At 43.6% G+C, this 20,771-nt stretch overlaps 1 protein-coding gene across 1 annotated transcript in view; it reads right to left on the bottom strand.

The window, feature by feature from the left end:
* Positions 1-16,937, bottom strand: part of Tars3 (threonyl-tRNA synthetase 3) — a 62,874-nt gene extending 45,937 nt beyond the window's left edge. The window contains exons 1-4 of the mRNA XM_063249913.1: positions 16,552-16,937; positions 15,589-15,660; positions 14,390-14,583; positions 2,264-2,387 (exon numbers count right to left, since the gene is read on the bottom strand). Of these exons, the coding sequence (XP_063105983.1) occupies positions 2,264-2,387; positions 14,390-14,583; positions 15,589-15,660; positions 16,552-16,833 (672 nt within the window). The 5' untranslated portion in view covers positions 16,834-16,937. The remainder of the gene's footprint in view (positions 1-2,263; positions 2,388-14,389; positions 14,584-15,588; positions 15,661-16,551) is intronic.
* Between the last annotated feature and the right edge of the window lie 3,834 nt (positions 16,938-20,771).

Raw genomic sequence — 20,771 nt, 5'->3', positions numbered from 1 at the left:
ATAAATACAAGTGCCAAAGGTGCAAGGCAATCGAGCCCACTGTCAGCACCTTCTGTCCCTTTATTAAACGGGAAACACTGCAATTAGAAAGCTGTTTGATAAAATACATTGAAACAAACAGTGTTAGAGAAGCTACGTGCAGTCTTCACCCAAATGGGCTGGGACATGCACTGTCAAAGGGGCACTGCACACACCTAGGTATTTGCTGAGCCAAGTTTAGGTGCCAGGGAGACAAGTGTGCCACAAATATATAAGCCTCCACTCTCATGCACTTACAGCCTACTGGAGTAGACAGGTAATAAACAAACCCATGAGGGCACAGCCAGGAGACTGATGGGCTCAGCAACAGAACAACAGTAAGGACCCTGCATTCCTGGGGCTGTACTCCGGCTGGGGTAGCTGATGTGTGAGAGGGAAGGATGGGCCAGTGGTCACACAGACCATGGAAAGAAGCACGGGTTTTACTCAAATACAATGGGAGTCATTAAAGGGTTTTAAGCAAAATAAATAAGTAAACTGAACTCAATGTATATTTCATTTTGTTTTTTTCAGACAAGGTTTCAAAACATAATTCAAGCTGACCTTGAACTCACTATGTACCCCAGGCTGATCTCAAACTCATGGTGATCTTTCTGTGTCAGCCTCCTGAGTGCTGGGATTATAGGCATGTACTATCAAGCTAGGTTTATCAATTTACATTTTTAAAAGGTAGGGGGATAGGTTTCAGGGGGAGAACAATAGCTTCTAGGTCAGTGGTACAACAGGACAAGGACAGATTTGTGGGCAGTGACCACGCCACGAGCTATATAGAGAAATGGAGGTTCCCGATGTTAATAGCAAAGTCCAACCAACTGGGCTTTCTCACATACTGGAGACCACAGTAGTTAAGAGTTGACAGTTGACAGTTTATATAGTGGTTCTTGTACCTTCAGAACCACTCTTAGACACAGTATATTAGTACTATATGAGTTAGTGATTTCATTGTTATACTTTACATATTTTACCCGGAAATTATGATACAGCTCTTGATCACATGAAGAAATTCAGAAGCAGTATAAACATAACAATTTAAACTAAGCTAATCACAGGTTGAATTTTTATGAATCCTTAAATATTATGTACTCTTACCATTTCTTACTCTAGGGAGATTATATGGTATTTATACACGTGAGTGATTTATTTCACTTATGAGTATGGTCTCAAGTTGTGTCCATTTATTTATAAATATCTCAATGTGATCATTCTTTATAGCTGAGTAGTCATGATTCCCCATTACATTGCTTTGAAGCCTTATAATGTTTTCATTCATTAGTTGGAATGGCTTTATTCTGGGTTGTTTCATTTTATTATCTGTGATGGTATGAACAGCTATTTTGAAGAAAACAAAACATTACGATAGCCATTGCTGATTTAATCTCATCTTGCTTTGAAGTCCTACCATGCATTTGTTCTTCTATTTTCATTGGTTCTATCATGTTGTATCTTATTGGATTTTAATATGTGTGATAGTTTAAACAAATTTTTTATGGATAATGAGATAATATAGTAGTCATTGTTCATTTTCAGTTATTTGGTTCTGAATATCCTGTAATACTTTCATTCTCTTGAATGGTTTTATAATATTTTGTTATGTTTGATACTCCTGCATGTGAACTATTTCAAAGAGACATTATGGCAGCTACTGTTAATATCGGGTTGTCTAGTGAAGTGCTGTGTTGCTTACGTTGCTCTGTTCTGATCTGCTTTGTTCTATCCTCTTTTGTCTTAATCTCTTTAAAATAAAAAAAAATTTTTAAAAACAATTTTTATGAACCCAATGGACCACTTGAAGGGGGACTACAAAGTTAAGGTGACAAGATACATCACAGATTCACATTAAAATGTGGCATTTATTTTACAGAAAATTGTATTAGGAAATATTTAAAGAATACTTGAGTGTTGATAATTTTTCCCAATTCTCCTACATATACCATATTGTAAAACAGATGCATTTTTAGAAGTTTATTAAAATTCAATTCAAATAAACACTAATTTGTAATTGCTAAGGCATTCTAATTCAAGGTAATAATTATCTTACAAAATAATAAATATGGGCTATTCATCACACACATGTTCCACAAGTGTTTACTAAATATCTATTAAACACCATTGCTAATTTTAATTAAAAGGCAAAAAATTCTATCATTCTTGACTTTGGCTTCTTGCAAACCTGACTTACAATATAAACACCCAAAGCTTAGCTGCTTGTGTTTTAAATACTCACAGCTTGTGCCTCCTCATTATCAAACATGAGCAGCTCGAGAGCAGAATCTCCTTCCAACGGGCGGTCGAGGTCCCACAGTTCCCCATTCACTTTGGCTATCACTGTGTTTTCAGCCAGCTCCTGACTAGTAAGAGAAAAGCCACCTGGGAGTTAATCTTATTATTTCCCATGTAACCTATGTTTATTATAAAAATCTTGGAAAATAAAACACAATGAATAGAATTAAAACCACACATAAATTGCTCCACCCAGAAATAACTACTTGGAATATTCTGGCCCGTGAGTATCCAGTCTTTTTTTCTGCACTCATCCCTCCTCTTTTTAAGAAACACGGTTGTGGGGGGTGGGTATTTAGCTCAGCGGCATAAGCGCCTGCCTTGCAAGCAGGTTATCGTGAGTTCGATCCCTGGTACCGATAAAAATGAGAAAGACCAAAAAAGAAACACGGTTGCCACCATAATTTTAAGGCTCCCTTTCCCACTGGCAGGTCATCAGGCAGACTTCCACAGCAGTCTCGAAGCAGCACACTCATTAACGAAGGCTCCACGTCTGCACACCTAGGCCTCCTTAGTGTGGATCTCATGGAGCACAGTGCAGACATCCACCACAGGCAGCTCTGCCTCTTCCACGAAGAGTCTGTGGGAGTGGAAACTGCTGGGCCAGACGGCAAGAATGACTTCTGACAGCATCGCCCAAGTGCATTTTCTTGACCCTGGAAGACTTTTCAAATCTTTGTCAATGTGATGTTAAAAACTTTCGTTTTCATTCCTTTGATGACCAATCTTAATTTTTTTTTTTTTTGGTCTTTTTCATTTTTATTGGTACCAGGGATCAAACTCACGACTGCCTGCTTGCAAGGCAGGCGCTTATGCCGCTGAGCTAAATCCCCAGCCCTGACCAATCTTAATTTTGATGAATGGTTCCTTCCCTTTGGCTATTCTGTATTAATGTATTGATCTTTTACTTTTTTTGGTGTATCTTTTAAGTAACGCTTAATGTTTCAAAATTATTAACAAAAATAGAAAGTTAAGAAACCTGGTAAGTACAAAAAATAATGAAAAAATTCCCTACAATCCCACTCCCCAGAAATTACTGTTAATGTTCTGCTCCATCTTTGTGCACCTGTTGCCACACCCATCAATATAACCTACTTAAGAGCATCAGTCCATATTTGTAATCTTCAACAACAATAAATCACAGCATTTCCTCAACAATAGATTTGTAAAATGTAATTTAATTGTTGTAGATGAACCAAGACTTGCTGGCATTTTGGCTCCTTGTGGGTTTTGTTGTTGTTATTGTTTCATTTGGGCAACTACAATGTTGCAATGAACATTCTTGAGCAAACATCTCAGTATCCAATTATTTCCTCTGGAAAAATTCTTGAAGTAAAACTACTGCATCAAGGAAAATGTATTTTTAATGTTTTATGTTAGAATTACATTGCCAATTTCTCCTAGTAGTACAGGTGCAGAAGTACCCTGTCTCCGCATTTACAATTTTAAGTACTATGAAATGAGGTCCTCTTTGAAATATTATGCTTTAATTAGGATTTGTTTCTAATTTGAGTAGGAATTCAGCATTGTGGGTGTTATGGATTAAAAACGGGTGGTCAACTTAACACCAGCTGAATTAAATCAGCATGGTGCTGAGTGTAGATGTTCCACCTAAGAAAAGTTGCCAGCACAGAGATGTGGAGAAGGAGAAGGGAGGCCTGAGGCATTGTGGGTTCTCCTAAGTGTTGCTTTGAGCTGTTGGTTCTCCTGAAGGAGCTCATCATGACTAGCTTCCCCAGTGTGAGTTTCACCACTGTCATCAGAGGAGCTCGGGGCCTTGTTGGTGAGAGTGGCTGTGGTTTACTTTGGGGGAGCTCTGGTCCCTACATCAAGAATCACTTCCTAGCTCCAGAGGGGAAGATGTGTGCCATTTAATCTTTAGGAGAACTCGTTATGCTGGCTTTCTGACATGTGCTCAACTGTTCTTATTGTTGGAGGAGCTCGGGACCTCTGTGTCACTGAGGACACAGTTGTGGTGCTTTTGAAGACAGCCCTGGTTCTTATTCTGAGTGACTTCTCAGCTCCAGTGTAGAACCCTCAACCCACCAGCACAGCTCCATCATCCCGCTGGCATGGACTTTCTGACTTCCACTGCTGACCTGTGGCCCCTCCCAGCAGATCTATAAAAAGGAGTCGTGTGAGTCCTTCTCATAGGCTCTAGACTTCCAGTTGGACTTGTGGGAAGCACTGTTATGGGCTCTAGGTCTTCACCTGGACATTACTGTGGGATCCAGGCCCTTGGCTGAATATTCTGGGTCTTTAATGTTATGGACAGATTTCCTGCACTTTCTTGTGTTAACTCTGGGTGAGGATCGTAAAATAGTGTTATAAATTCTGTGTCCTGATAGCAATTGTTCTCCTCACAATCCTTGACTACAACAGTGGTTAAGAGTCTACCGTGCTATGAGGCCAACCTAGACTTAAACCACTGGACAAATTACTCAGCTTCTGTAATCCTCAGTATTCTCATCTATAAAACGGTGATTATAGGATCCTTCTCACACATGTATACTAAGGATTAAATATGATTACATATTTTAAGAACTTAATGCTAGATGTCATTACTAAAGCAGAATAATTTTCATTTTGCTGACTCCATTCATGCCTTTCTCTACACTAACAGTTTTTCAATCTTCTTTGCAGTTAGTCATGGTCATGTGATCAGGACAGAAGCAAGGAACAGGCAGAAGGGAGTGCCGTGACTCTGAATCTCAGCCTTAAGACACTGGAGGGTGCTCTCCACTCTCTCCCCACCTTTAGTGGAGCGGAACACAGAGGTGGTATTTCCCAGACTGTAGAGACAAGGACACCACTGTAGTGGCCTAGTCAGCACTTGAAGGAATGTAAGTCCCCAAATGACCAGGCATAGCAGTACTGCTCTGCTAAACGGGACCACTTGGCTCCAGACTGCTTTGTGAGAAAGAGACTGACAACAGTGAAGCCTCTGAGTGTTCTGTGGTGTCTCTGCTGCCGCCTCTAGCCCTATTCCTTAATAATGCAACAATAAAGACCTGCTAAGTAATAAAACATGTGCAGTGGCTTGGTAGGGTTGCAAGAAAATACTTACTACACAAATGGCCAATACCCTTGTTACGGCATTACATAAAAACTTGCACACAAACCGTGTACTACAGCAGCACAGGAGGAAGCAGACACAAAAAAGTAGGATGTTGGTATACGCTGTCTAACTCCCGCCACTTTCAGCAAAGTACCACCAGAACAGGGTCAGCTCAGCAGCAAATGATCTAGGTGACAAGGACAGAGAATGGGACTCCCCTTGCCAAGAGAGGCTTCCTCCCTCAGTGGTCTGTGACTCAAACTGACTGAGAGTCCAGATATGCAGGACTGTGCATAATTGGAAAGGCAATCTTCTGCTCTAAACTGCAAGAGGGCTGGGCACTGACAGCCCTTCTTAAAGGCCACTTGTAAGGACACACAACAGGGGCCAAAGGGAGGCAAGAATTAAGAGAGAAAGGGTGCTGCACTTCTACAAGCCATTGCTGCATACGATCTCAGCCCATTCAGTTGAGAGAAAAAGGAATCAGCCAACTACAAAGTCCACTTGGCATCTGTGACTAGAAGGATTCTTTAAGGGCGATTACTTGCATGTGAAGCTGATTAGCAGCTAACACTACAACACTTGTATACAGCACTACAATAAACTGAGGGAAACACATTGCCAATCAGACTACAAGTCCCCCTTACAAATAGCTGTGACCCTTTGACCTGTACAGGGACCTGGAGCCCCTAGGAGTGCACCTGCAAGCAGTGGGCTGTGCACAGTGTACAGCCCTCAAGAGGGCAAACCTTCATGCACTTTAGATGTAGGAAACCAAAGACAAACTCAGGGCCTACAGAGAACTGTCTGTGGAAAAGACAGCTGATTTCAGAGAACAGAGCGGGACCAGCTGGGCTCACTCAAGCACTAACTGTGAATTGTGGTGAGTGAATCCAGGGCTTTCTGTACACCTCTGCTGTTTCTTTTTTCTAAATAGACATTTTAACTGTGATTGTCTGTGTCTGCTGTACACCAGTGTGGCATAGGCAGACCCATCTGTTACTTTGCTGCTGGTGGGACACAGCAGTCAACCTGCTGGGGTGTCCCGCACATCACTTGGAAATCCTGAGGTTTGAGCAGTACAGTACCTGACACTGTCTCACTTGGTTAAATGTCAGACACTGGAAGAAAACCAACCACAGATAGCTGATATTGGAGGGGTGGACTGCCCATTGTCTCCTAAACCATTCTTCTTCTCTTCCATGGTAAGAGTGCTTCAGCAGACGCAAGCTGGCCAGAAGGAGCTATATTTCCATTCTCTCTTACAGCTAGGTGTGACTGAATGTGAGCTAAGGGGACATAAGTGGACACTGAAGCACACTATTCTGACAACTGGACTGCAAAACATCACTGTTCTTCAGCTTTCCTTTCCCATCTGCACTTCTTTCAATGGGGGACCTCAGCTGCGGGCTGGGGTGAGTTCCTGTGTACCATCCCTAGCCCCAGGAGTTTAAGATCATTGTTCCCAGTGGTCAAGGACCCACCCAGCTTCCAGCCACACTAGATTAGGCTTGGGAGGTTTTGCTGCCCAACTAGATTATGCCCAGAAATCTTCTTCAATCAGGAGAATTGAGGGCACGTGAACTGAGTACCAGGGCATTGGTCCTTGCCCAGAGAGAGCTTTGGACCATCATCCCCAGTGGTTAGGTGTACGGAGTGGCGCGACAGCCCCATTGCTGCCTCCCCACCTCTCCCTCCTATGGGCACATGATGCACCTGCCTACATTACCCATAATCCTCTCCTGCTTACGTCACATACCCGGACGTGACGATGACCCATCAGAAACTACCCCGTAGCCTCTTCCTGTCCTACCAGCCCGCCCTTGGCCCATAAAGGATCCAACCACTTCCTGAATAAACAAGACTTGATTGGACTCCTCGACTTGTCTCCATCTCTCTTTGTCTCCCACCCTGTTGTATTCATCCCCGTTCCCCCTCCAGGTATATACCCCACAGATTGATCTGCGGGCAGATCAAGTGGTACCCAGTGTGGGGGCTCCTGGCACGGGGGAGTCATCGAGGGAGCTGTTCGAGAATGCCAGCTACAAGTGAAAGCAAATTGAATCAAGGACCGAGGCCTGTGCGGATGACCGCCCAATGTGCCGCCCGAGTCACGGTGAGTGAATGGCAACCCCATCCCCTATCCCTGACATGGGTCAAACATTGAGCGAACATGAATTGTTCGTGGGAGGCCTTAGCAAGGCACTAAAGACAAGAGGGGTTAGGGTTAGAACAAAAGAATTGTTGCAGTATTTTCAGTTTATCCATAAAGTTTGCCCTTGGTTCCCCCTAGAGGGTTCTATAGATACCAAGAGGTGGAAAAGAGTAGGAGATGTTTTGAAAGATTATTATAGAGTCTTTGGTCCTGAAAAGGTTCTGGTGAACACCTTTGCATACTGGAATTTAATCTCTGAGCTGCTGACCTAGCGGCATGCAGATCCTCAGACTGAGGAGACGGTCGCACAAGGTGAGGCTGCCCTACACGACTCCACTAATCCTACCCCAAAACTGTCCTCAGAAAAATCTGAAGCCTCTGACCTCTCAGACGCAGAGGCTGATGCCTGTTAGAGGTCCTCCAAGATGGCGATCTGCTGCCATTCCTCCTGTCGACATGATCGACAGGTTCCAAGGTGGCGGCCCACCACCCCCCACGCCTCCGTGGCCAATTGGGGATTCATATAAGTCTTTATACTCCGACCTCTCTGATTTTCAAGAGGTTGACCTGGAACAACTAGCACAACAAGCCTCTACATACCACCCTGACCCTTTTGTGGCACCAGCCGCCATTAAGTTGCACGCTGACTATGATGATGCACTTAGTGCCTGCCCTCAACCTTCTAGCATGCTAGCAGAATTAGAACAAAAAAAAGGGGATCTTTTAAAACAGATACAGCTAGAAAAAAGAATGCCAAAATCTTTCAACTCAATTGCAGGCCCTCCCTACAGGGGGATCAACTCAAAATTGGGAATGCAAAATTAAACCCCAAATTATACCCAAACAAAATAAGTGGCCAGGGCGTTGCCCACAGGAGCGTAAGTCATATCAGATAGAGATGCATAGCTCCTGTTATGATGCTATACAAGAATGTGTTGGCTTTGATAATGCCACTTATTTTACAGCCATACTTACAAAAATAAAAATGGTAGCAGCTGGAGGCGATTGGGGCCTCAACCCGTCTGTATCGGGAAGCCCAACATACACCCAAGCCTCCTGCAAAGGCGAAATCAACAAGCCGGTCTGTTGGTATAAGAGGGCTCCAATCCATGTCTCAGATGGGGGAGGGCCTCAAGACAAAATGAGAGAACTTTATGTTGAGGAAAAACTAAAAGAAATAGAAGACAGTCTATTCCCAAAGATCAGTTACCACCTGTTAGCTCTCCCCAAATCACCGGGTGTGGATTTAGACCCACAAACTTATTTCTTTGGAGCTATTTCTTGGAGCTTGCCTCGTACAACACCGGACTGATTGACATAGAAGCAACATTTTTCCTGTAAGGCAAGACAGATTCGCCCCTGCTCTGCTGTGAGCAGATCTAGCCCTCGTCTGTTTTATAAGATGACCTCTGCCAGTGAGTCTAATTGGTTTTGGAGAGTTTTTATCATAAAGGATAAGGCTTGAACATCTTCAGACAACTGGTTGGACAGGTCAGTATATTTATCTAAGGCAACGGCGAGGCCAGCAGTACCCGTGGCTACAGCGCCAGTGTAGCCACTCACCATGTACTTAACCTCACTAACCCTGCCTTAGTGCAAGACTGCTGGTTGTGCATGGCCTTAGGTATTCCTATGCCCTTAGCCATTCCCTCCAACTCAACAATTGCCCCCTCTTGTGATCCACATAATTTTACCTGTAGACCTTCCCAATCATTTCTAGTCCAGCCATTGATAACACCCAACATATCCATGACCTGCCTACAGGGCTCTTTCCAAAAGGATTTCACCCTTATAGATCAGGGCTCTCTCCAAAAGGATTTCACCCTTATAGATATGGGCCATCTCCTGTCCCCTGCCTGTGTTCAATTTGTCAGTCATACAGGCCCCCTCTACCCCCCAACAGGACACATTTTTGTCTGTAGTAATAATAGGGCCTATACCTATATTCCAGCCAACTGGACAGGCACATGCATAACTGCTTCCCTCCTGCCCAACATAGATATTGTCTCAGGTGACCAACCTGTCCCGGTGCCAACACTTGATTACATTGCTGGCTGCCAAAAATGAGCATAACACTGATCCCGCTTTTGGTGGGAATGGGCGTCACTGGCGCTGTAGCCACGGGTACTGCTGGCCTCGCCGTTGCCTTAGATAAATATATTGACCTGTTCAACCAGTTATCTGAAGATGTTCAAGCCTTATCCTTTATGATAAAAACTCTCCAAAACCAATTAGACTCACTGGCAGAGGTCGTCTTATAAAACAGACAAGGGCTAGACCTGCTCACAGCAGAGCAGGGGGGAATCTGTCTTGCCTTACAGGAAAAATGTTGCTTCTATGTCAATCAGTCTGGTGTTGTGCAAGGCAAGCTCCAAGAAATAGAAGAACAACTTCAACAGCGACAACAACAAATGGCTGCTAACTCCTTCTCCTCGATGTGGGGGGGACTTTTCCCTTACCTAGCACCCCTTTTGGGTCCCCTAGCTGCCCTGTTGCTTCTCCTCTCTGTGGGTCCTTGTATTTTTCAGAGGATTATGATGCTCATTAATATTTGGATAGACGCATTTATGGCAAAGCCCATTCAGGTACACTATCACCAGATGGAGATGAAAGATCAACAAACCTACCAGGAAAGAATTCCCATGAGTGGCCCATATAACGATGTGGCCTAACCACCCTGGGGCAATGGACAGGCAGCCAGAGACGGGCAACTAGGACATGCATGTTACTCCACCGGCCACCTAAGACAGGCACAGGACCAACTGCTGTCCTGCAAGCCCATGATGGGTAAGGCCCGGTTGGGTTCACGTAACGAGTTCCTTGACCTAAGACAGGCGCTGTTCTCACAGGACCTGCCATACTCCTGATTAAATAATATAGAAAGGGAGGAGATGTAGGGAGTGGCACGACCTCCCCATTGCTGCCTCCCTGCCTCTCCCTCCTATGGGTACATGACGCACCTGCCTACATTAACCATAATCCTCTCCTGCTTACGTCGCATACCTGAATGTGACAATAACCCATCAGAAACCACCCTGTAGCCTCTTCCTGTCCTACCAGCCCACCCTTGGCCCATAAAGGATGTGACCACTTCCTGAATAAATGAGACTTGACTGGACTCCTCAACTTGTCTCCATCTCTCTTTGTCTCCCACTCTACTGTATTCATCCCCATTCCCCCTCCAGGTATATACCCCACGGATTGATCCGTGGGCCAGATCAGTTAGGTGCCCACCCAGCTTCCTGGAACACTGGAGGTACACAGGAGGGCCTGAGGGCCTGACTGGACCATGCTCAGCAACTTCCATTCAGTCCCAGGAGCCCAGGGCATAGGAGATGATTTCCAGCATGCCCAGGGGAAGCCTTGGAACAACACTTGAGACATGGAAATATAGGAAAATGATAAAACAAAAGACCAAAATGCAATCTCAAACCTCCATCCCATCCCAAGAAAGCTTAGGAGCCATGTACATAGAAGAAAATATATGCCATACCTGAAATACCTGAAATAATAGCAACTGAAATAAAGAAACAACCTCAGGAAACTTTAAAGGAATTCAAACTAGAAATAATCTCCCAGGTAAAAGAAGAAATGATAAAAGAAATGAAAGAGATGCTCAACACATCTAAAGAAGACACAGTTAAAAAAATTAGAGGAACAAAACAAAAAGACAGAATCCCTGGATGAACAACATAAGAAACAAACAATACATGAAGCAGATTCAAAGAGACATACAGGAAATCAAAAATTCCATTGAAAGTTGTCAAAACTGCCTCAACGAAAATGAAGATAGAATTTCAGACCTCGAAGACAAGATTGCAGCTAGTGAACAGGAAAGGAAAGATCTTTTAAAAATAAAAAGTAATCAGGAAATAACAATTCAACATTTGCAAGATGATGCAAAGAAAAACAACATATGATTGATAGGGATAAATAAAGAAGAAGGGGACAACACAAATGATATCAAGAGACTATTTACAGAAGTAATAGCTGAAAATTTCCCAAATACGAAAATGGAAACTGACATTAGGATCAGTAAAGCATATAGAACTCCAAATAGCCATAACCAAAATAAAACTACACCCAGACACATAATAATCACCATCCCAGAAATCTAACATAAGGATAGAATATTAAAAGCTGTTAGAGAGAAGACAAATCACCTATAAAGGAAAACCTATCAGAATCACAGCAGACTTCACAACGCAAACAATGAAGTCAAGAAGCCCATGGAATGAGGTATTTCAGATCCTAAAGGAAAATGATTTCCAACCTAGACTGTTGTACCCTGCAAAACTGTCCTTGAAAATGGATGGAGAAATAACATACTTCCATGACAAAGAATAGCTGAAGAACTTCATAATCACTGAGCCAACCCTGCAAAGAATACTGAAAGACAGTCTATATACACATAGGAAAAAACCACTAAGCAAGCCAGACAATTAAACAGAATGGAAAGATAAAGATGCAACAGCAGAAAGATAACATGTCAACAATGAATCAATCTATAACAGTTATAACCATTAATGTAAATGGTCTCAACTCACCAATTAAAAGAAACAGACTGGCAGAATGGATCAAGAAACAACATTCAACCATATGCTGTCTGCAAGAAACCCATCTAACCCAAAAGGAAACTCACAGACTGAAAGTCAAAGGATGAAAAACAATACTTCATGCAACAGGAACCAAACAAAAAGCAGGGGTAGCTATTCTGTTTGCAGACAATATGAATGTCAAGCCAAGAATGATTCTAAAAGATAAAGAAGATCACTATACACTGGTTAGGGGAAAACTTCAAGAGGAAGAGATAACAGTCTTAAATATATATGCACCAAACTCCAGAGCACCCAGTTATACAAAGCAAGTATTAATAGAAATGAAAAATCAAATTAGTAATAATACAATTATAACAGGAGACCTTAACACACCATTGACACGAAGGGACATATCAACCAGACAGAAAATCAGCAAAGAAATAACAGAACTGAATCACACCTGTGAACAAATGGACTTGATAGACATATACAGAGAATAATACACTCATGAGCAATCAGTGGGTCACAGGGGAAATTAAAGAAGAAATTGAACAATACCTACAAGCAAACAAAAATACAAATACAACTTACTGGAATCTGTGGGATGCAATAAAAGCAGTCCTCAGAAGAAAATTTATTGCACTGAGTTCCCACATCAGGAAAACAGAACAAATACAAATAAACAACCTGATGCTACACCTCAAACATCTAGAAAAAGAAGAGCAAGTCAAGCCATAAGCCAAAAGAAGGGATAAAATTATAAAAATCAGAGTAGAAATTAACGCAATACAGACTAAGAAAACAATCTAAAGAATCAATGAATCAAAGAGTTGGTTCTTTGAAAGGATAAACAAAATTGATAAGCCCCTAGCCAACCTTACTAAAAAAAGGAAAGAAAAAGCTCAAATTCATGCAATAAGGAATGAAAAAGGCGAAATCACTACAGATTCTGTGGAAATACAGAAGATCATCAACACCTATTTTGAAAAACTCTACTCTCATAGGTTTGATAATACAGAAGAAATGGACAGATTCCTAGATACATATGTACCAAAGCTGGGTCAAGAAGATGTAAAACTTTTGAATAACTCAATTTCTATTAATGAAATTGAAAATGTAATTAAGTCCTTACCTACAAAGAAGAGCCCAGGCCCAGACAGATTCACTGCAGAATTGTACAAGCAACACAAAGAAGACTTAATATCGACACTCCTCAAACTCTTCAATGAAATCGAAAGGGAAGCAATCCTTCCTAAGTCATTCCTAGAAGCAAATATTACTCTAGTACCAAAACCTGAGAAAGACCCAACTAAAAAAGAGAACTACAGGCCAATCTCCCTAATGAACACAGATGCAAAAATCCTCAATAAAATATTGGCAAATAGGATGCAGCAAATCATCAAGAAGATTATACATCACAGCCAAGTGAGATTCATCCCAGGCAAGCAGGTATGGTTCAACATATGTAAATCAATAAATGTAATCCACCATATCAATAAAGCCAAAAGTAAGAATCACATGTAATCACATCTATAGATGCAGAAAAAGCTTTTGATAAGGCCCAACATTCATTCATGATAAGAACCTTACAGAAAATTGGACACTAACATCTTCTACCTATAATTAAACACCTATAAAAATTCATGAAAATTACTTAATTGATGAATATAACAGGTGAGCTTAATTATCGACTTGAGCGCTTGCACAGAGATTGGCTTGAGAGTTGCACAGAGATAAATACACTGCTGGGTGTGTGTGTCCAGCTCGGCCATGAGGACAGGACCCCCGGGACTACATTTGGTTCCTGGCCTCCCTCATTTTTAGTGTTGTTACTCTGCTTTGATTCCTGGCCACCAAGAACTAGCTAGGCAGCTTTGCTGTGCCCCTCCCTTCCACTATGGTGTTGTCTGTCTTGGAGTCAGCCAGCCTGAGATCAAAACGTCTGCAATCATGACCCTAATAAACCTCTCCCCATTTAAGTTGCAGGTGTCAGGCATTCTGTTCCAGCAACGGAAAACTGACCACTATAATGAATAAAGTCAGTCCAGTAACGTGGCCCCCATGTATTGATATTAGAACTGTAGACTTTGGACCTTTTAATATGAAAATACTGATATGATATGTGTTCTGATATTTCATTACTTGTTAAAATGACCTTTTTTAGAAGATAGGAAAATTCATTAAACTTATTCAGCTGAACCAAAAAAAAAAAAATGACTAAGAAAACATTTTTACCAGGTTCTAATACAATTACTTAATACTGGATATCACTGTCTCCAAATTCTGTGTGTGTGTATGTGTGTATACATATGTATTTACCTAATTTCAGCAGCCACTTGGTAAGGCGTTGTTTCCCAAACTTCCCCTTCCACTGTTTTCCCATCAACCATTCTCACTGTGATCACAGTGCTTGCATTCTCCTTTTTTTCATGAATAGAAAGTAAGTGCTGATGATCTTTCTTCAATGTTTCAAACAGTTTCAATCTTTCTTTTATGAAATCTGGTTGTTTCACCTGAAAATCATTAGAATACAATGAGGCTAACACACACAGCCCACTGGATTGCCAGCTACTCGGCTCTACATCAGTTCCACCCCTGTGTCTCGGCTACCTCCCCTCCTAAAGACTCCTCTCCACTCACCCAACTGCTTCCTAGCTCTACAGTCCCAGCTCAACGCTCACCTCCTCTAGCTACCACCATCAGGGGCATTTTCCTTCTCCACTATTTATAGTATGTATGAGGAATCAGACAATATGGGATCTATTTATATACAGTATCACTCCATATCCTGGGGACATGATTACTGACCATGGACACCAAACTCTGAGGGTGCTCAAGTCCCTTAAATAAAATGGCAGAGGTTTGCATATTAACCTGTGCAATCCTTCTGTGTACTTTATTACTATCAGATTATTTTAATATCCAATACAATCTAAATACCCCATACATAGTTGTAATACTGTGTTACTTAGGGAGGAGTGACCCCAAAACGCTGCACACATTCATTAGAGTTATACTACCGTGCTTGCGCTAACAGTTGAGCTACTGAAAGAAGCACACATTTTCATCAGAGAAGCAATTTTGTCCCATTTTCAATCCACAGTTGGTTGAATTTGTGACTGTTGACCTTGCGAATGCAAAGGCCTCCACACCACATCACCATTTTACTTCTCTCTGCCGTTTTGCCTGCAGTTGTCTGATACTCCCTTGTTCCCATCAAAAGTTAACACTCAAATAATAATAATATGATTCATACTTAAAACACTGAATAGTTTGCTTCTGCAACGCAAAGGAAGAACCTCGCTATGTCAATTTAAACAGACTATAGAATACTTTAAGCCGTGTGGCTAACTCTTGTCTAAATTAAGATACCTTATTATCTAAGGCTTGCAAGGTTTTAAAATATGCTGTGTCCCATTAATAATTAAATTAGTAATTGTGGTCTTACCAAAGACCCTCTGTGCACACTTTTAAAATATTATGTGGCACTTTGTATTATTTCTACACCCATGACTTACCTCACCATCAAACCCATTTTCTTTCAATTTCTGCTTTTTAGTGTCCTTTTCTTGGCTTTGAATAGGAGAAGGCTGAAAAATGCATTACAAACCATTTACAAAACAGCAAATAAGAGAAACACATCTGAACCTGAGGAAAGAGAAGCACAAGTGCCACCGTCTGTCACCCTCAACAGGCGAGTCACCGTCCAGGCTCGCTCCTTCTTGTCTATCTATTTCATATTCATGGCTACACACACTAACCCTTTAAAAATTTCCCCACGACCTGACACATAATGTCCCTGGGAAAACGCGTGACTGCTATCAGACACTTTCGATGAACTATTTCACAAGCATGTTGCTGGCATCCACAGTTATCCCTTGGCCAAAAACTCAACACGCCAGTCTGAAAAAGTCTTCAGGGCTACTTTGTGGGAACGTATCATTTCTCTTAGTGATCTAAAATATTGAAATACAGTACTAAATAATGTTAAATACACAGATCTCCTCTCAAGACAGATCACTAAAACAAGCAAACAAACAAACAAAAAAAGCAAAAAACACGTGTCAAAAATACCTTAGAACCAGACGTAACAGAAGCTGTTGATATTTCTGAACAAAAAATAAGGAACCTTAATATCCCAGTATTTCATTTATCCCACACAAATGAAAAATGCTACTTCTGCTACCCAGTAAAGTGTGCAGCGTTTAATTTACTATAAAGTCAAGGGATGAAACCCGTTAAGTCCATTTGGCGATTGCTGGAATTGCAGCTGTTTCCAGGCCGCAGGAGGACCACGCAGGCCACGGGGCAGTACAGTGGCCGCAGGGCCACAGCCCGGCTCCGTTAGGCAGCCCAGCGCAGCCCCGCCCCCGCCCCTGTGAGCGCCGCACACGCGCCGTCCGACCCGCGGTGGCCGGGGTTCAGGGCACCAGCCCGCCCGCGACCCCAGCGGGGACCCCACGCCCGCCCCGCGCCGTTACCTGCGCGCCCGCGCGCCCGGCCTCCCCCGGCGCCGCGCTGCCCGGCCCGGCCCGGCGGCTCAGCTCCTCGGCGAGGCACAGCCGCAGGCGGCCCAGGCGCAGGCGCAGGTCGCGGTTCTCGGCCCGCAGCTGCGCCACCTCGCGCGTGGGGCTCGGCCCGTCGGCCCGGCCCTGGTCGGGCGCGCTCAGCTGCTCGTCTCGCAAGCGCTGGACCTCCGCCCACAGCCGGCGAATATCCTCCTCCTGCCGCTCCAGGCGCGCAGCCACCGCCTCGGCCGCCATAGTGCCCGCATCCACAGACGCCGCGCTCCGCCGTGGTCAGCGGCCGCGACGCGCGCGAAGACTCGGCCTGAAAGCTGCAGGCGACTGGGCGGGGAGAGGGGCGGGGCCGCGGCTGCAGGCGGCGGGGCAGGGCAAAGGGAGGGGCGGGGCAAAGGGAGGAGGCAGGGCCGCGGCTGCGCTGACAGTGGGGCGGGGCAAAGGGAGGGGGCGGGACCGCGGCTGCAGGCGGCGGGGCGGGGCAACGGGAGGGGGCGGGACCGCGGTTGCATTGACAGTGGGGCGGGGCAAAGGGAGGGGGCCGGGCCGTGGCTGCAGGCGGTGGGGCGGGGCAAAGGGAGGGGGCGGGGCCGAGGCTGCACTGACAGTGGGGCGGGGGGAAAGGGAGGGGGCGGGGCTTCGGCTGCACTGACAGTGGGGCGGGGCAAGGAAGAAGGGGCGGGCCTAGGCGCCGCGTGGGGCGGGGCGGAGGCAGGCATGTGGCAGGGGCGGGGCTACGGCCAAGGGCAGGAACCCGCTGAACTCAGGGACCTTGCAGGGTTAGAGGCAGCGCCTGGCCCTGGACAGTGGAGTGGGGTCACTGAATGGACTTCCATGTCCTTCAAAGGCGTGCACAGGTGCACTATGCAGTCTCCATTATTCTGTCGGAGGTATTACTACCTTATAGAGCTGGGGAAATTGAGGCACAGAAGCCGTGCTTGACCAGAGTCACTTGACCAGAGTCACACAGTGCTTGCATGAAAGAGCTGAGGTTCAAACGCAGGCAGTCTGATGTGAGGATCCATTAACTAACTCTATGGCACCTTTTTAAAAAAAGTTAATTTAATATATCTTTTGATATACGTATTGATCACTTCCATTATAGTGAATTTGTACCTCTACAGAATATTTCTTTTTTTCCCCATTCCCCTTCCCTCCCTACAACCCTTTTTTCCCTCCCTATTTACAAAGCTTTGTTTTCATTTTTTTCTTCTATTTTCTTTTTTCCCTTTTCCCTACTGCAATACGTTTTGACCTTGATAAAACTGCACTGATCATTGGATGAGGAGATGCCCGTAACATAATAAATACGGAAGAATTTCAAATGGGAGAGTTTAGCTTGGACTGAAATGGTTAGAAAGGAAGCGATTGCTCTGGAAAATAAAGGTTGGGTAATGTCATACAGGTGGGAAGGTAGATAGGTAGCACTCCAGGAACAGAATTAGTGTGGAAAGAGCTGAGGAAAACAAAGGACTCAAACTAACTGGACTCACAAACAGCCCCAGGAGGAGGTTCCCTAAGCTTTTACATGGAAATTTAAAAACCATCTGTTAAAGAAGTCCCTGTTGAAAGGAAAATCACAAGAAGAAAGTGCAGAATTTCTTTAAAATACTGAATAACTAAATTTTAGTTCAAATGATTGGAGACAGTGGAGGAGAGGAACGAATGAATGATTAAATGCAGTCTTGGTCAGTGAGGGTGGATGAGGGGTGAGTGAACTGTGAATACTGACCCCTGCAGAAGGCCTGTTTATTGCAGTGGTGAGGGAGAAAATTCGGAGCCTACTTTTGAGGGGCTGCTATAGGACAAATGGGTTGACATTGGGATCTGTGGTTCTCACTGTAGAAGAAAGACACAAATAAGTATCAGACAAAGCAGGAAATACCCATGGGGAGGGGACATCTTGGAGTTAAAAGGATCAGTATAAGGAACGTTTTGTAAAATGTAAGTGAATATGCATATTTATGTCCCCATATTTGTAGATACATGCAAGTATATGTGTATGTATACACATGCATATATGTGTGTATACTTATGCATATATGTATGTGTATATACATATGCATGTATCCCTAATTCTGCTTGCTGAAAGGGCTAAGAACAAAGATATCCAGTAGCAACAAGGAAGCCTAGAATCATAGTCTTGATCCTAATATCTCTCCTTATTAAAGGAACCAGACCTGTAGGAGAAAGGAATATCCCAGCGCTAGCGTATGTAGGCTCAAGACAGGCCTGGCATTGCTGATTTTGCTGGAAACTAAAGCAGAGCTCATGCCAGTGATATCACAAGGACACAGGAGCCATCCTGCAGGGATGTTCTCCCTGATCAAAGCAGTACCATTTGAATATTGAAAGTAATTAAGCATAGAAACAAATTAAACCATTGAAAAACATAGGAGTTTGTGAATTGATACCAATAATGGATGAAAAAAAAGAGAAGCAAAAGCCCAATTTATCATCTAATGCCAAAGACTAAGTGGCAAGTGCAGAGGCGAATATGGAGTCACTCTTCCTCCTTCAGACTGAAGGCTGAATTAGGCAAGAATCATCTTGGTCAGCCTACGAGGGGCCAGTGTTGGAAGGCAGCAGAAATCTTGCATGGTTATAAAACATCTGCCTGTACACTGTGACTTTGCTGGAGCAAACAAAAATTAGGCAGTGGAGGAATCAGGGATATTTAACCAAGTGATGGAAATTAACATCACCTGTGAGCAACTGGTGGGCTCATGGACCTCCAGGTGTGATGTTCTAGGTGTGATACACCTAGAATGCATAATCCTAATCTAATCACAAGGAATTTTATGCAACACAGATGCGATGTTTTTTTTAATATAGCTCATCTCTTCAAAAATGTTATGACAAAAATCTATAGAAATGTTGCAGACTAAAGATAATACCAACAACAAAAAGCTAGAGTCATGATGCAATACCCGACTCTGAATTTGATCCTAATGGTATAAAAAAATACTACAAAGGGCCTTGATAGATCAGCCAACAAAACTGTAATATGGATAGTATTTTAGGCAAAAGCATTGTGTGGATGTAAATTTATGATGTTGACAATTACTCAAAAGGTATAAAAGAAAATATTTCATAAGAACATGGTCAAGTATTTAGTTGTGATCTATGTAACTTCTTTCCAAGTAGTTCAGGAAAGCATTGTAGAGAGAGAATAAATGTTAAAGCAATGGGTAAAACGTTAGCTTCAAATGCAGGCTTTTAAAAACATCTATCAATTATGCTACCCCCAGGGCAAAGCCTTCAGGAGTTTTCCACGGCTGGTGGAATGAAATCTCAATTTCTTACCAGGATCTACCAGGCCAGCAGGACTGAGCTCCTGATGTTCTAACATTATCTGTCGACCTCTAAGCCCTGAGACCCCGTGTGCTAGATCACGGAGCTCTCAGAGCCTCTAGTACATCCCTCCCTCCCTTCCCTGCCCCTGGGATTTACACATTCTGTGTTTCTACTTAGTATCTTCTGTTCACTTCTTTTTATCCTGGATGTCTTGGTTTAAGTGCCACCTCTGCCCTCTATTGGAGCCAACCTCGCCCCCCATTGTCTCTCAGCATCTTTTCCAGCTACATTGTAATTATTTTATATAGTTGCCTGCTTCGCTGCCTACCTGCGCCTCTTCTCTGAGGTGGGAAGGTTGCCCATTCACCATCAGAGCCCCAGCACACAGTAGGCAGCCAAATAAAGAACTACCAGAATAGAAATAGCTAAAATAAATAAATAAAAGCACAGAAGCCAGGCACAGTGGCACAGGCTTGTAATCCCAGCCCTGGGAGGCTGAGGCAGGAGGATCGCTGGGAGTTCCAGGCCAGCCTGGGCTGCAAAGTGAGTTCAAGGCCAGCCTGAACCATATAGTGAAACCCTGCCTCAACAAAGACAAAAAAAAAAAAAATCACAAGGAACAGAACGATCAGTAGTTGCCAGTGGCTTGAGAGAGGAAGAGTGAATAAACAGAGTACAGAGGGTTTTTAGGGCAGTGAAACTATTCTGTCTGATACCACGATGGTGGATACATGTCCCTGTACATTTTCCAAACCCAGAGAATGTACAATACCAGGAGTGAACGCTACTGTAGACCAGGGCCTCTGGCTGATAGTGACGTATCAGTGTTAAGTCCACTCATTATAACAGATGTTCCACTTTGGTAAGGGATGGGGATAGCAGGG

Source organism: Cavia porcellus, unplaced genomic scaffold (genome assembly GCF_034190915.1).
Source record: "Cavia porcellus strain 051 isolate PalLab524CR breed Dunkin Hartley unplaced genomic scaffold, mCavPor4.1 scaffold_6, whole genome shotgun sequence".
Lineage (NCBI taxonomy): Eukaryota > Metazoa > Chordata > Mammalia > Rodentia > Caviidae > Cavia > Cavia porcellus.
The sequence above is the reverse complement of the archived record's forward strand: the minus strand, read 5'-3'. Positions and strand labels throughout refer to the sequence as shown.